The 15,000-nt window shown below is 47.2% G+C and overlaps 1 protein-coding gene across 2 annotated transcripts in view; it reads right to left on the bottom strand.

Annotated features, from left to right (window-relative positions):
• Positions 1 to 15,000, bottom strand: part of cpne5a (copine Va) — a 98,525-nt gene that overhangs the window by 83,026 nt on the left and 499 nt on the right. For both annotated transcript variants that reach the window (XM_031567034.2, XM_031567035.2), the window contains exon 1: positions 14,945 to 15,000. This exon is cut by the window's right edge and continues 499 nt beyond it. In XM_031567034.2, coding sequence (XP_031422894.1) covers positions 14,945 to 15,000 — 56 coding nt within the window. The remainder of the gene's footprint in view (positions 1 to 14,944) is intronic.

Below are 15,000 nucleotides of genomic sequence, written 5' to 3'. Positions count from 1 at the left end.
AAACCGTGTGATGTGCTCCCGTATCTGGACATGGTTCAGCCCAAAACCGTGTGATGTGCTCCCGTATCTGGACATGGTTCAGCCCAAAACCGTGGGATGTGCTCCTCTGTCCGGACATGGTTCAGCCCAAAACCGTGGGATGTGCTCCAGTGTCCGGACATGGTTCAGCCTGAGTGCAGGAAGTGAGGGCCCTCATGGAACACTCTTAATTGGGCCCTAACAGGACGAGAGAGACAAGCGGAGTCGAGTTGAGCAGGACGGAGACGGCGCGCTCCATCTCACCCTCCATTTGGCTGACAGCAGCAGCCCAGGACAGGTCGACAGGTCGACAGCTCTTCAGTTCTGCCCCCTCTTACATGGCTACTCAGCGCGGTTCTATGTGGAACAGAACCGCATAGCGAAGAGCACGCTCAAATAGGGCCCCTTACATCCGCTGACGTGGAAGAGCGACCCCGCCAACATCTATTAGGCTACGGTGTCACGTTTCTCCTGTAGTCTACTACTGTATTCTCTCGCTCCGACATCTATTCACGTTTCTCCTGTAGTCTACTATTCTCTCGCTCCGACATCTATTCGCCTACGGAGTCACTTTTCTACTGCAGTCTACTATTCCCCTACTATTCCCCACGGAGGATGATACATTTGAAATATGAGCTGAGAGGGGGAACATTCAAATTCGATCCTGGTTCGGGAGTCATTAAATTAATTGAGTGAGAAAATACTTCGATCGATCCCAAAGCAGGCTATTTCACCAGGGGCAGTTTTGCCTGTTATAACTCAAGCATAAACAGGAAAAAAAACTACACTGAACTAAACCACAGATGAGGCCCCAGTAGTCACAGTAGCAGATATATAATGCTCTGTAATGCTCTATAATGCTCTATAATGCTCTTCAACAGACCAGACAACAGGTTTGAGACGCCTGCTCCGGCAAAGTTACACCAAGGGCTTTAAAAAGGAACGTATGGTCTCTGTCAGAAGCAACCACTAAGAACATTAGGCAACTTTTCACTTGAAAACGGCGTCGTAAGACTGACATAACCATGCCATAACCATGTTATAACAGATACACTGTTACTTCACTGGAAACTTACTGTGATAACGACTTATCATTTATAGCAACTGTCCATGAGATGGTTATGTCAGTTTTAAGATGTGAAGTTGTCCCCCATCCCCCAGTTCGCTTAGAATATTGGGTATTTTACTTGAACACTCCATCATAGGTCATAGCTCGTGGGATATGTCATCAATATGTTATAACACTGAACACCTGACCTTTTCAGAGAGGATAGGTCACCTGCCATAACATGTTTAAGACATGGTGATATAATTGCTAATATGGAGAGATCGTGTTAAGTGGTACTAACCATCACAACACAGGGTGACTGGCACTGAAGGAGTCGTCCCCCCCCCCCCCAGTACAGGAGGAATACGGCTCCCTCTCTAATTAAGGGGAAATTAATCAGCAGTCAGAGTGTGATATTCTCCTGACGGGCCCTTCTCTGGCCCCACTGGTTCTGCGGAGCCGTAATTAATTTCCAGCCTGTCGCAGAGGGTGATGGAGCGTGGCCCCAGCCCGTGAACCCTCACCCCTGCTCTCTCCGGCGAGGCAGCTCACTTCACCCACCGCACCGCACGGCACAGGAGGCCCGACACGACCTGGGTGGCATCATAATTGGCACCTTTCGCCCAGGAGAGAGCGTCTATTTTGGCCGGCGAGTTTGAAATAGAAGCCGGCTGTCACCCCGGTGTGTTGCCTTGCACATCAGGGTTTAGAGGGGCAGAAAATATTAAAACACACACACACACACACACACATGCACACACACACACACACACACACACACACACACACACACACACACACACATGCACACACACACACACACACACACACAAACACACACACGCAGACACATGTAGTCACACACAGAAATACACACACAAACTCACTTACATAGACATTAACACACACACACACACACACACACACACACACACACACACACACACACACACACACACACACACATACACACAAACCTCAAATGCACAGACACATACACACACAAACGCACAAATGAGGCCAGGGCGGCCTTTCAAATAGCATTTTTGAGTGCCCAGCTGTGCATTGCCTGAATGAGAAGACATACCATATGTCTGGACAGCACTCTGCACCCTACTCATGACCAACACACACACACACAAACACAGAGACATACACATAGACTGCACTATAACCACCAGACACACACACACACACAAACACACACACACACAGAGAGACATACACATAAACAGCACTACAACCACCAAAACACACACACGCAACAAACACGAATGCACACACATAAACAGACACACATGCACACAAACACACACAAAGTTTGTCACGCAAATAATTACTCATAGAGGCAGCACTATGACCATCAGACACACAAACACACACACACCCGAAGAGAGACAGCACTCTAACCATCAGTCACACACACACACACGAAGAGAGACAGCACTCTGACCATCAGACACACACACACACACCCGAAGAGAGACGGCACTCTGACCACCAGACACACACACACACACACACGAAGAGGGACGACACTCTGACCACCAGACACACACACACACACACACGAAGAGAGACAGCACTCTGACCATCACACACACAGACACAGACACAGACACACACACACACACACACACACACACACACACACAGACACATACACACACACACAGACACACACACACACACGAAGAGAGACGGCACTCTGACCACCGGACGCCCTCTCATATGTGCAGTAAAAGCCACAGCAAGGTCAGCCCCCAGCAAGGCTGCCTCTCAGCCGTGCCTCAATTGGCTCTATGTCTGCGCTCAGCACAGGAGTGCAGCGGCCATCACACAGCCGCTAAAACACTCCAGGACAGGGCTAATGTGGGTGGGGGACGGGGGGGTTGAGGATGCACCGGGCCATTTAGAGTCCAACCCCCCCCACACCAGCTTAGAGCCCCCACTTCCCCCACTTCCCCTGCACCTCAGAACCACTCCCAACCGCCCCCCCCACCCCCCCACCCCCACTCCACCTCCTCTGTTCATGTCAGACATGGGAGAGGAACTCCCTGCTCAGCAGCTTCATAAAGAGCAGATATGAGCTGCTGTGCTCTCTGCCCCCTGGTGCCCAGTGCGGGGGGGATTGTGATCTCTGCCCAGTGCGGGGGTGATTGTGGTCTCTGCCCAGTGCGGGGGTGATTGTGATCTCTGCCCACCAGTGCCCAGTGCGGGGGGGATTGTGATCTCTGCCCCCCAGTGCCAAGTGCGGGGGTGATTGTGGACATTAAAGAACACAGACACAGCCGTGTTTACTCTTACTCAGCAGAGTGACCTCAGGTTAGGGAATTACACAATTAACACCACTCCCTACCTGCCTCAAGATACTAGAATGATCTCTCTCTCTCTCTCTCTCTGTCTACCCCTCACTCTCTCTCTTTCCCTCCCTCACTCTCTCTCTCTGCCTCTCTCTCCCTCTCTTTCTCCCCCTCACTCTCTCTCCCCTCCTTCTCTCTCTTTCTCTTTCTTTCTTTATCTCTCTCTATCCCTCCCTTTCTCTCTCTCTCTCTCTTTCCCTCTATCTTTTTTAGACCTTCTCTCTCTCCCTCTCTCCCTCTCTTTCCCCCTCACTCTCTCTCTCTGCCTCTCTCTCCCTCTCTTTCTCCCCCTCACTCTCTCTCCCCTCCTTCTCTCTCTTTCTCTTTCTTTATTTATCTCTCTCGATCCCTCCCTCTCCCTCTCTCTCTCTACCCCTCTCTCTCTCTACCCCTCTCTCCCTCTCCTTCCCTCCCTCACTCTCTCTCGACCCCTCTCTCCCTCGCGTTCCCCTTTACTCTCTCTCTCTACCCCTCCCTCTCTCTCTCTCTCTCTCTCTCTCTCTCTCTCTCTCTTTCCCTCTATCTTTTTTACACTCTCTCTCCCTCCCTCCCTTTCCCTCTCTCCCTCTCCTTCCCTCCCTCACTCTCTCTCGACCCCTCTCTCCCTCTCATTCCCCTTCACTCTCTCTCTCTACCCCTCCCTCCCTCTCTCTCTTTCCCTCTATCTTTTTTATACTCTCTCTCCCTCTAGCTCTCTCTATCTACCCCTCTGTCCCTCTCTTTCCCTCCCTCCCTCCCTACCCCTCTCTCCCTCACTCTCTCTCTCTTCCCCTCTCTCTCTCCATCCCTCCCTCCCTCTCTCCCTCCCTCTCTCTGTTTATCTCCAGTGATTAAGTCAGTGTAGTAGTGCTCCAGGCCCATCCCCATCACAGGCCCGGGTGCAGTAGGGCTGCAGAGACACTGCAGTAGGGCGTGGAACTCCTGCGGAGGGGAAAGCAGAGCTGCCGACTCGGGATCAAACCGGGCCTGGGTTTGGCCCAGACCTGGCCCACGTCAATATATCAGGGCCCGACCCCTTCCAGAGTAGGGTGCTGTCAGCACAGAGCCTGAGCACAGAGCTGACAGCACTAACAAATAATACTGTTCAACATCCCAAACACATCACTATATCTACTGTTCAACATCCCAAACACATCACTATAACTACTGTTCAACATCCCAAACACATCACTATAACTACTGTTCAACATCCCAAACACATCACTATAACTACTGTTCAACATCCCAAACACATCACTATAACTACTGTTCAACATCCCAAACACATCACTATAACTACTGTTCAACATCCCAAACACATCACTATAACTACTGTTCAACATCCCAAACACATCACTATTATCATCAAATAATCACTGCTTGACCTCACCAAATAAATCACCACTCCACAACTTCACGTTGTCAACAAGTGTTCATACTCTATGTACTATATACTTACAATCCGCAGCAGATAACTTCCAGAATGAGAGAGAGCGAGAGAGAGAGAGAGAGAGAGAGAGAGAGAGAGAGAGAGAGAGAGAGAGAGAGAGCGAGAGAGAGCAAGAGCAGAAAAGTAATTTTCAAAATTCAAGAGGAGATCAATTTCTGCATACTGCCCCAAGCTAAAAAAAGCCCAGTTCTATCATTTTCCAGTTGATTGTAATCAGTCCCTCTTTATTTATTTTCAAGGTGGGCGGTGTTCTCTGCGCTGCAGGGCAGGTTGTGGCTGCCAACCAGATCAGTGAGAAACACTGAGGAGGGCTCGATAATCTACACAACCCCCCACAACCCCCCCCCCCCCCCCCCCATTTATTCCACTGGGCTCCACCGGGCCGTGTTCACACTGCTTCTAGAATCCATACACATATTTCCATAGGTGATTTGTTGCAGGGATAGAACCATACAAGAGTAGACTAGATATAGCCCCCCCCCACTCTTCAATGTTCACTTCCTGCTTTAGCCTACTATGGCTGTGGATGGCGCATGAGTACCTCATCACTTCCTGCTTTAGCTTACTATGGCTGTGGATGGCGCATGAGAACCTCATCACTTCCTGCTTTAGCCTACTATGGCTGTGGATGGCGCATGAGTACCTCATCACTTCCTGCTTTAGCTTACTATGGCTGTGGATGGCGCATGAGAACCTCATCACTTCCTGCTTTAGCCTACTATGGCTGTGGATGGCGCATGAGTACCTCATCACTTCCTGCTTTAGCCTACTATGGCTGTGGATGGCGCATGAGTACCGCATCACTTCCTGCTTTAGCCTACTATGGCTGTGGATGGCGCATGAGTACCTCATCACTTCCTGCTTTAGCCTACTATGGCTGTGGATGGCGCATGAGAACCTCATCACTTCCTGCTTTAGCCTACTATGGCTGTGGATGGCGCATGAGTACCTCATCACTTCCTGCTTTAGCCTACTATGGCTGTGGATGGCGCATGAGTACCTCATGCATGCATGTTAGTGTGCTCATTGAATAATATGGTATATAGAACACAATGCATAATAATCAGCACTCCCACAGGTACATGCATTTCCTCTGCCATGTCAGACATAGGCGTAGCACACCGCTGGGAACCGGCCTGTGTGTTCTACTCTGTTCTCATTCCATGGAATGCAGAGGTGGAATGGTGCTTTGGTTCTGGAATTGGAGTCCTCAGCTGAGCCCCAGATGGGGGATTAAGTCTGTGGGTGGAGAGGCCTTAATTGCTTTGATCCGTTAGGAAGATGTCCATCACCTCCTCCTCCTCCATACACACACACACACACACACACACACACACACACACACACACTTCCTCATGAAGGCAATCTGGAGGCCGCATTAAACTCCTCCAGATTCCTCCAAACTGCCCCGGCAATCGATCGGCGCCGCCAGATGTTTTCTTTCTCACCATCTGTTTCCCCGTTCGGGCCCAGCATTTCGGGTAGCATTACCCCGGCCATGAGCCTCCTGCCGAGACCCTCCGAGCTGATCCAGACCCCCCCCCCTGACCTCCCACATCAAGAGACACCTTTGCCATCCATCCCTCCTACTCACTCCTAGCACTGAGAGCACATAATGAGTGGGGATAGGGAGGTGCTGTGAGAACTACTCTGCCTTTGCACCCGAAGAAGACAGTGACTCAGGTTATCTCTCACGCATAGGCATGAATATTAACTCTATGAGCGTGAAATGGGGAGTTTTTAGTGAGCAGATGTTAAAGTTTAGTGTTTGCGTTGTTAGCTGAGAGCTGAGGTCAGGGAAGTGAGACTCATTTCGGTGCTGACATATGGAGGAATTAGGTGCGATTTTTACTTTAAGGATTTGATGCCCTCCAAGGGTGCATAAAAATGACTTCAACCATCTCTGAAGAAAAGGAAAATCTGGTTTTATATTCCTCTCTTGCTCTCTCATTCACACTTGCTCTCTCTTTCTCTCTCTCTCTATCATACACACACACACACACACACATAAACACATGCCAAATTGTAGCTATCAGATATCTTTGAACTTGATTCATGTAGTAGCTAAGCAAGTTCAAAGATATCAGATAACTTTTTTGCAATGAGATGTATTGGAATCAAATCTCTGTCGCCCGGCAGCTGCCATTCTGTGCCTAATAAAGTGCCATCCACTGATCCTGTCCCAAATTGGCTCTTTGGTGGCATACTATATGGAGTATTTTGTTTACTGCGGACCCTCTGCAGTAACTGGCAGTAACCGGGGGGCATATCAGTGTATCTCACCCACATAGACACACACACACACACACACACACACACACACACACACCCTCTCAGGGTCCAGCGCCACTCCATCCAAAAATCTTCACTCATGAATAATTATTCGCACCGCAGCACTTTCAGACGGTAGCTAGCAATCCAAACAACCTCCAACCCCCCCACCACCACCACACACACACACACACACACACACACACACACACACACATACACACACACCAAACCACCAAGCAATACTCTCCCCCCAAAAACAGAAAAACTGATTTTGCCCCTTGTGTCTTGTCACGCTTGCTTAAAAATTTAGCAGCAGAGAGAAAGTGGACAACTTCTCTGTGATTCTTCATCCTTCACACAGATTTGTCCTCCGGCTAAAGACAGCCTTCAAAGTCCAACTGGCTCCCTGATACAGTTCTAAAGCATGGGCAAACATCATGGGAGTTCAACAACCACCAAGATATCTTAACAGAAATGAGGCACTGGATCGGTTCAAATCCGCTGTAACAAGCAGACTTAGAAATACTATGCATTTAAGTATGCTTACAATTATTTTTTGCAATTCTTGCTTCTGCTAGATTAGGCTAAAACAATCCTCTTTCCTTCTGTGGGTAATGGAAATATAAGATAGTCGTCAGGCAGGGATGTCCTTGTCTTTGGCTGTCTCCTGACCTGTCATTATAACCAGACCATTCTGACAGCTGAGTGGCTGATTACTGATCTTAGACGTGTCCAAAAGACAATCTTTTTCCTTAAGAGCATGTATTTTCCACAGGCGCTGTCAGAAACTATTTCTCAACCATATAATTGTATTGTCTCCTGCTATACTTTGTTATAATGATTGGATCCAGACTTTAATAAGAAACTAATAGAACTATACTAAGCTTATGCTAAGATATTTGAATATATATTATGTGGTTTTCAAATGTACACACGGTCAAGTGGTTATTTGACAGGAATCTTACAGGTAGCACTTTACTTTACAGATGAGTAGTTAGTGGGTAGTATCATGGTAATTATTGGGTAAAATCATTATAGCAACTCATAATAAACCACAAATTACTTAATAGTTTCCAAGTTGTTTCTAAACAATAATCCACTATTGATTGTGGTAACAAGTCTGTAACAAAATGGTACAATGTTGTAGTTAATGTGGAACTGCTTTTTAAATGTAGTAGTAATTCTGAGATTTAATGGTGAGGTTTTAGATGTAGTAGTAATGAAATGGTATATAATATCTTTTCTGGTAAATACCCAGAAACCAATGTAACTAATGGTATATTACACAGTGTAACATAAAGAGTAACAGTATTATTTTTCGAGACTATAAAATATCATGACTCAGTCAGTCAATGACAGTTGACTAGGGTGTGCATCTGAGGGTCTGAGGTGCATCTAAGCTTAGCTGGTTATGGTGCTAAATGGGCAAACATGTTCTCGGAAGACTGGGAAAAGAATGTGTGGAGATTCCAGGATTGAGTTCCTAATTCCTCACTGGGACCTCAAACTGTTTTGACATCTGTGGCCTGAAGCAAATATCACCTCCTCATTATTTTTTGTCACAGATCAGCCGCTTGTTCCATTGTTTTACCCTTTCTGTTTTACCCTACGATTGACCCCGGTCCTGGACAGGCCCCCCTGGAGGAGGCCAATCACGGTCACTCATGTAGCCAGGTCAGTTGGTTGCCTGGCCAATCACGGTCACTCATGTACCCAGGTCAGTTGGTTGCCTGGCCAATCACGGTCACTCATGTACCCAGGTCAGTTGGATGCCTGGTGACATTTGTCTGTCGATTGAAAGAGTGTGAGGCTTGTGTGTCGATCCAGAGGGGGATTCAGAGAGGCTGGGAACTCAGCGGGTGATGGCAGCTATTGAATATCGGCTAACAGTGACGTTAGCGGCAGTGGCACTGTAGTTCACACAAAGCCAACACACATGTGACAGTTCTCAGCCTATGCATCATGTTGAATGGGGATACAGGATGCACGCACGCACACGCACACACACACACACACACACACACACACACACACACACACACACACACACACACACACACACACACACAAAACTCTGGCACTAGAGAGGGCTCTTCCCGTTCTCATGGCACCTGATGCCCACCCTAGCTTCTCCTATACGCTTGGAAAGGGAGACATATTCAGTTGGTTGCAATCTACAGCCTCACCACTAGATGCCTCTAAATCCAAAATACTGCACCTTTAAAGAAACACATCATCCCAAATCAGCATGTGATTGGGGCGACAGTGGTACAGGAGGTAAAGAAGTCGTTTAGTAATCAGAAGGTTGCTAGTTCGATTCCCTGTCGAAGCGTCCTTGAGCAAGACACTGAACCCCTAATTGCTCCTGATGTGCAGTGTGCCATCAGTGTAAATGTAAAATGTGTATACATTGTAAGTCGCTTTGGATAAAAGTGTCTGCTAAATGACTAAAATGTAAAAATGAGTAACATACTAGACGCTGACGCAAAGATGTAGATGATGGCAGCTTTCGCAACTCTATCGTTCTATTAATAGAATCATTTTATGACTGGCCACTCTTATCGGAATGAACACATGAAGTGTTTCAGGTGTGTTTTATTTATACACTGTCATTAACAATGAATATCATCTCGAGCCACTTTACTAGTCACAGTGTCTGCACCCCATTGCACGGGCATTTGGAAAGCATAAGGACTTACTGTGGCGTGGCCGTGATACTTGGACGTCGCTTTGCATAAAAGCATCTGCCGAATGGATAAATGTTCATATGAAAGAAAGAAAGCAGTGAGAAGGAAATATAATTCCCGCTTAACTAGGGAACACTTTAATCTGGACCCAACTCTACTGGGGTGAGGCATCTGTCCCAAGCTGAAGCAGAGGAGAAGAAGAATTTAGGAGAAAGGAGATCAAGGGTGAACTTATATACTAAGTGATCAAGTTGCCCAGCTAAACAGAAAATCAAGAAAGATGCATCAAATGTGTCAATACAAGAGCATGTGCCTAGACCAATTACGAGGGTGTGGCTGTCACTATTAATGTACATTTCATAAAAGACATAATCAAACGCCTTCATAGACACAGTGTGTAATGGCGCTTTAAGCAGTATCAAAGCGTCTGCACGGTTGGTATAGGTACTCTGAATGGTGCCTGCCCATCATTGGGTCTGATCTGGGTCCGATCATGGCCGGATTTGTACTCCATTGGGGCCGGTTCTGTCCCAGAGTTAGAAGCCACTTTGGACCAGTGCAGCAGGGTCAGGATCAGTGGGTGGAATAGGTCCCGTGTCCCTCTGTAAATAGGGACCCCAGGGTCTCTTGTCAACTCAGTACACGTTGGCTTCGAATCCACACTGACATCATGAAGCCCAATTTGAAAAGAGGGGGTTAGGAGGAGCTTTAGCCTTCCAGAATAAAAAGAGACAGTCACAGTATGGATTTCTAGGATTTCTTGTTTCTAGTCGTGTTCTCTTTTCACTTGTATAATGTCACTTTAGACCAGAGGCCTGTTGGATTTTGAAATATCCCTCAGAGCTCTCCCTCTCATTACTCCACCAGCAGAAAAGCCAGCAAGCATCTGGGACGGGCAAATCTGGACTCAAAATGTCACAGTCCTGCCCAAAATGGATTCATTTATTCTATGTTTTCCCTGAGTTGCCTGATCACACTCGGCCAGACTCTGCCATGCACAGAAGTAAAAAAGGGTGCACTTTTCAGCCTACTGGTATTCTACCCTTATGATTTGGCGCCATGAAGGCAGGTATGCGCTGGGCGTTTCTTATGCATTTCTGCCCTGGGGCGGTAGAATTCGGTTGCGTTTGAACTCGGCAGCAGGCCTAGTTCTAACATCATTATGCATGTGCAGATTACAAAATGTCAAATGTTGGTTTTTACTGAAATAACATTATCTTTTTTTCAATGATAAAGTAATATAAGGTAACATATTATGTTACGTTATATAAGGCTACATTGTTCACCAGAAAACAAACTTTTTATCCACATGATCTTGCGAATAAGTCCGTTAAATAATTAGTTATATTACAGCAAAACTCAATAAAGACGGGAAAGAGCTCTTCACGCGCAAAGGACACGACTGCGAGTATTCCGACCTCGTTTGGACACACTCGAGCTTATCGACGCACAGTGCATCCAGCGATTTCGACTTGACCGTGAACCCATTATCCTCTTGTGCAGACTCCTCGAAGAACAATTTTCAAGCCATAGTAATCATTTACCTCCTCTGTCGTTCCTAAATGAGCAGTATCATTAGCGCCCTGTCTGCCCCTGGCTCGTTTCATAGGGAGGCTGGTGTGATACACATATCCCAGTTATCGGTGGCACGGTGTTTGATAACTTGATCAATATTGAGTGTTTAAAAATAGGATACCTAACTTCACACCTCCAACGCGTGTTCATAAATAAGCCTATCACATGTGTTGTTTGGTTAATGTACTTGATTGCTGGGTTTGTGTGATACACGAGTGCTTTTATTCACAAAAAATGGGATGTGATATCTGTAATACATACATTTTCCTCTTATTTGAGACTAATCAAAAAAAGTCCTCGCCTTGCTTTCATTTTCAAAATCACATTTCCAAGGTTAATGTCCATGTTCGTGTAATGTCCAAGTCCAAGTTCCACCTTTTTAGCGGCAGCCAGTCTAAACCAGGGTGTGACCAAGTATCCTTCTATTTCAAATAGAGCACTCCTCTTCCGTGAGTCCGCCCACATTCTAAATGTATGCGCTGTGGGCGTAGGGGACAATACGCATAACTGAAATGCGCGCCATGAAGGACTTATGCGCGAATGAGAGAATAAGGCCCCCTGTGACTAGCTGTTAGGCAGGCTGTAGCCACGGGGGCAGCGGGGGGGGGCTCCATGTAATGGCATGAGCGCGAATCTTTCATTTGACATAAAGAAAGGAGTAGGGACACAGAGAGAGAGGGAGAGAGAGAGAGTGACAAAGAGAATGAGTGAGAGAGAGAGAGATCAGAGAGTGAGTGTGTGTGTGTGTGAGAGAGAGCGAGAGAGAGATGTGAGTGCGTGTGAGAGAGAGAGAGATGAGAGTGAGTGCGTGCGTGAGAGAGAGAGAGAGATGAGAGGTGAGAGAGAGAGCGAGAAAGAGAGTGAACAAAGGAGAGAGCAAAGAGAAGGACATGAATCAAAGAACTCAAATGAGCCATTTGGAGAGGGCCACATCACAGGAGTCTCTCCTCAGGGCTGGCGATGGCATTTACACCACGCTGCTTTCACAGCCGCTCTGTGGCATCAGTCACACGACAAACCCCATCACAGAGAGGATGGGAGAGGAGAGGAGGGAAGAGGACAGGAGAAGAGAGGAGAGGAGGGGAGAGGACAGGAGAAGAGAGGAGAGGAGGGGAGAGCCAAGGAGAGGACAAGAGAGGAGAGGAGGAAAGAGGAGGAAAGGAGAGGTAAGAAGAGGAGAAGAGTCATCATTCATCTGGACCACAGGGCCACATCCCTGAATTACCTCTCAGAAACTCCACTCACGGGGAGAGAAACATTTATGGACATTTGGGAAAAACCACTAGTGCATATAGTTATGCACACTTGTGATTCACAACACGGTCCACCCTGGTGAGTCCCGCTGCTGGTGCATCGCCATTGTCAGGGGTGCTGGCTGGAGGTTTATCAATTATTCAGCTCAGGCCCCGGCACAAACAGACGAGCGCCGTTTACGAGCAGCACCCTGGGACCGCTCCAGAGAGCGCTGCTCACGCAGCGGGGGGCGGCCGAAGGTGGACGCACGCAGGCGGGTGGCCCTCCACACCCCCTCTGACTTGATGTTGTTTGTGTCGCGAGGAAGCAACAGGTGGCGGATTACACAAATTTGCCACCAGCGTGATTCAGAGAACCCAACCAATCTACTCTGCCCCCAAAAACACACACACACACACACAAACTCACACACACACACACACAAACTCACAGGCACACACACACACACACACACACACACACACACACACACACATATGCAGGAGTACACCCCTCCACATCCCCATCTCTCCCACTGACACGTCTGACCTCTCAGGCCAAAGAAAAACACAATCAGGGAAACAATCCCTATCACACGGGCAGAGGAAGGTCTTATTTTGATAAGAGGTTATCTGTCACACATACACACACACACACACACACACACACACACACACACACACTCACACACTCACACACACCTCGCTCCCCTCTGTCTCCACTCCGTTTCTCTCCCTCTCCAATAACAACCCCGGGTTATGAGCACTGGCCGAAGGGAAGGGAGGGACACGCAGACCTATTCGATTCCATGTCTGTGGCAATTTGCTGCCTCTCTCAGCCTTACCAAATCAATTACCCACGGCAAATGGTGGCACTGATACCTTTCCCAGCACAGGGCCCCCCAGGGTAAAAACACTTTGCTCACTCAGGGGGGGCAAAAACTATGAATGGGATTGTGGAAGGATGTTTTCTATCTCAGCCATCCGTCACTCACTGTTCTCATTACAATACTTACTCAGCTCTAATGGAACATAATAATAATAATACAAAAAACGTTTATATCTACAAAGTTTCTGGGGAATAACTAAAAAAAAATGTTTCAGAATTATACATTTATTTCACTTCTTCCAATTACCAGTTGGTTATAATACCGTCAGATTAAAAACAGCTGTATCCCATCACCGCCTGGAGAAACTGGGAGTCCTCGCAATTGATCTGTTCTATTCCAGGGATGAGTTAACCAGTTTGATGAGGATGAGGCAAACGGGAAGATGACTTTATCTAACAATCTGAACATATTTTCTCAATGTGTGGTGCATCGCTTTATAGGTAATTCACATCCTTTAAAGTCGAAAACAGTACGGAGCTTGTGTTTAGTAAGGATGATGCTATATACATCATAAAAACAACCCTATTAGCATTTAACACCGTGGAAGTGGCAAATAAATAAATAAATTAAATAAATAAATAAATCGGCACACCCCCCACGGCCAGCATCTTCAGAGAAAGTGGAAGGCATAAATATGACGAACTGAGTCCGCTCAGCGGCAGCTATGCGATGTATATTTAATGAGTCGAGGGACGTGCCCATCAACTGATGTCCCGGCTATTGAATACCATCAAAGAGATCCATCGCAAAGAAGTGGGTTTGTCACAGTATCCCCTGCGGTCTGTTTATTTACAGGGAGAAAGCGGGCATATGTCTTCAATCAAACACACAGCGTAAAGCACTACTGGGATAGCACCATCTGTGTTTTTGTCAAAATATCTCCCTACATGGAGTTACAGCTGTCAGAACGATGCGTGCGAAATGCAGGTGAGATTCTGACCGCTTCTCTAATCACTATGTGTGCAGGATTTGCAGGAACGCACAGGGGATTCGGCACAGCCCATCAGACTCACAGCCAGTACATAATCGGAACTCTGAGAAAGAAAAAAACGGACCCCCTCTGCCGCATGTTGCTACTACAATCCGTTCAGCTGTAGTTCCCCACCCAGTCGACGTCTCTGTGCGCCACTCTGCAAATAGCGCAGGTTAGCAAAGTTTTCCATGAATGTAAGTAAGCCTAAAACCTCTTCCCAAAAGTGTCGTCATTTCAGGGAGAGCTTCTGGCATATGTGTGATGATGACTATGAATAGCCTACCCGTGTATGACTTTCAGACCCAAAATACAGTCATCGGTCAATAAGAACGATCAGTGGCACTACAAGCGGGCTTTGACAATCAATTAAGTTGATAAACCATACTACATCACTCATATTGCTTCAGAACACATAAGACCTTAAAAGCAATATGTTAAAAAAAACGTCTAAATACCTGCAAGAGACTGTGATCTCCACTTTGGTGGCGGGGATATTCCCCGTGATGGGGTC

Source organism: Clupea harengus, chromosome 4, assembly GCF_900700415.2.
Source record: "Clupea harengus chromosome 4, Ch_v2.0.2, whole genome shotgun sequence".
NCBI classification, from domain to species: Eukaryota; Metazoa; Chordata; class Actinopteri; order Clupeiformes; family Clupeidae; genus Clupea; species Clupea harengus.
Note: the sequence above shows the minus strand (reverse complement) of the source record. Positions and strands in the feature narration are given on the sequence as shown.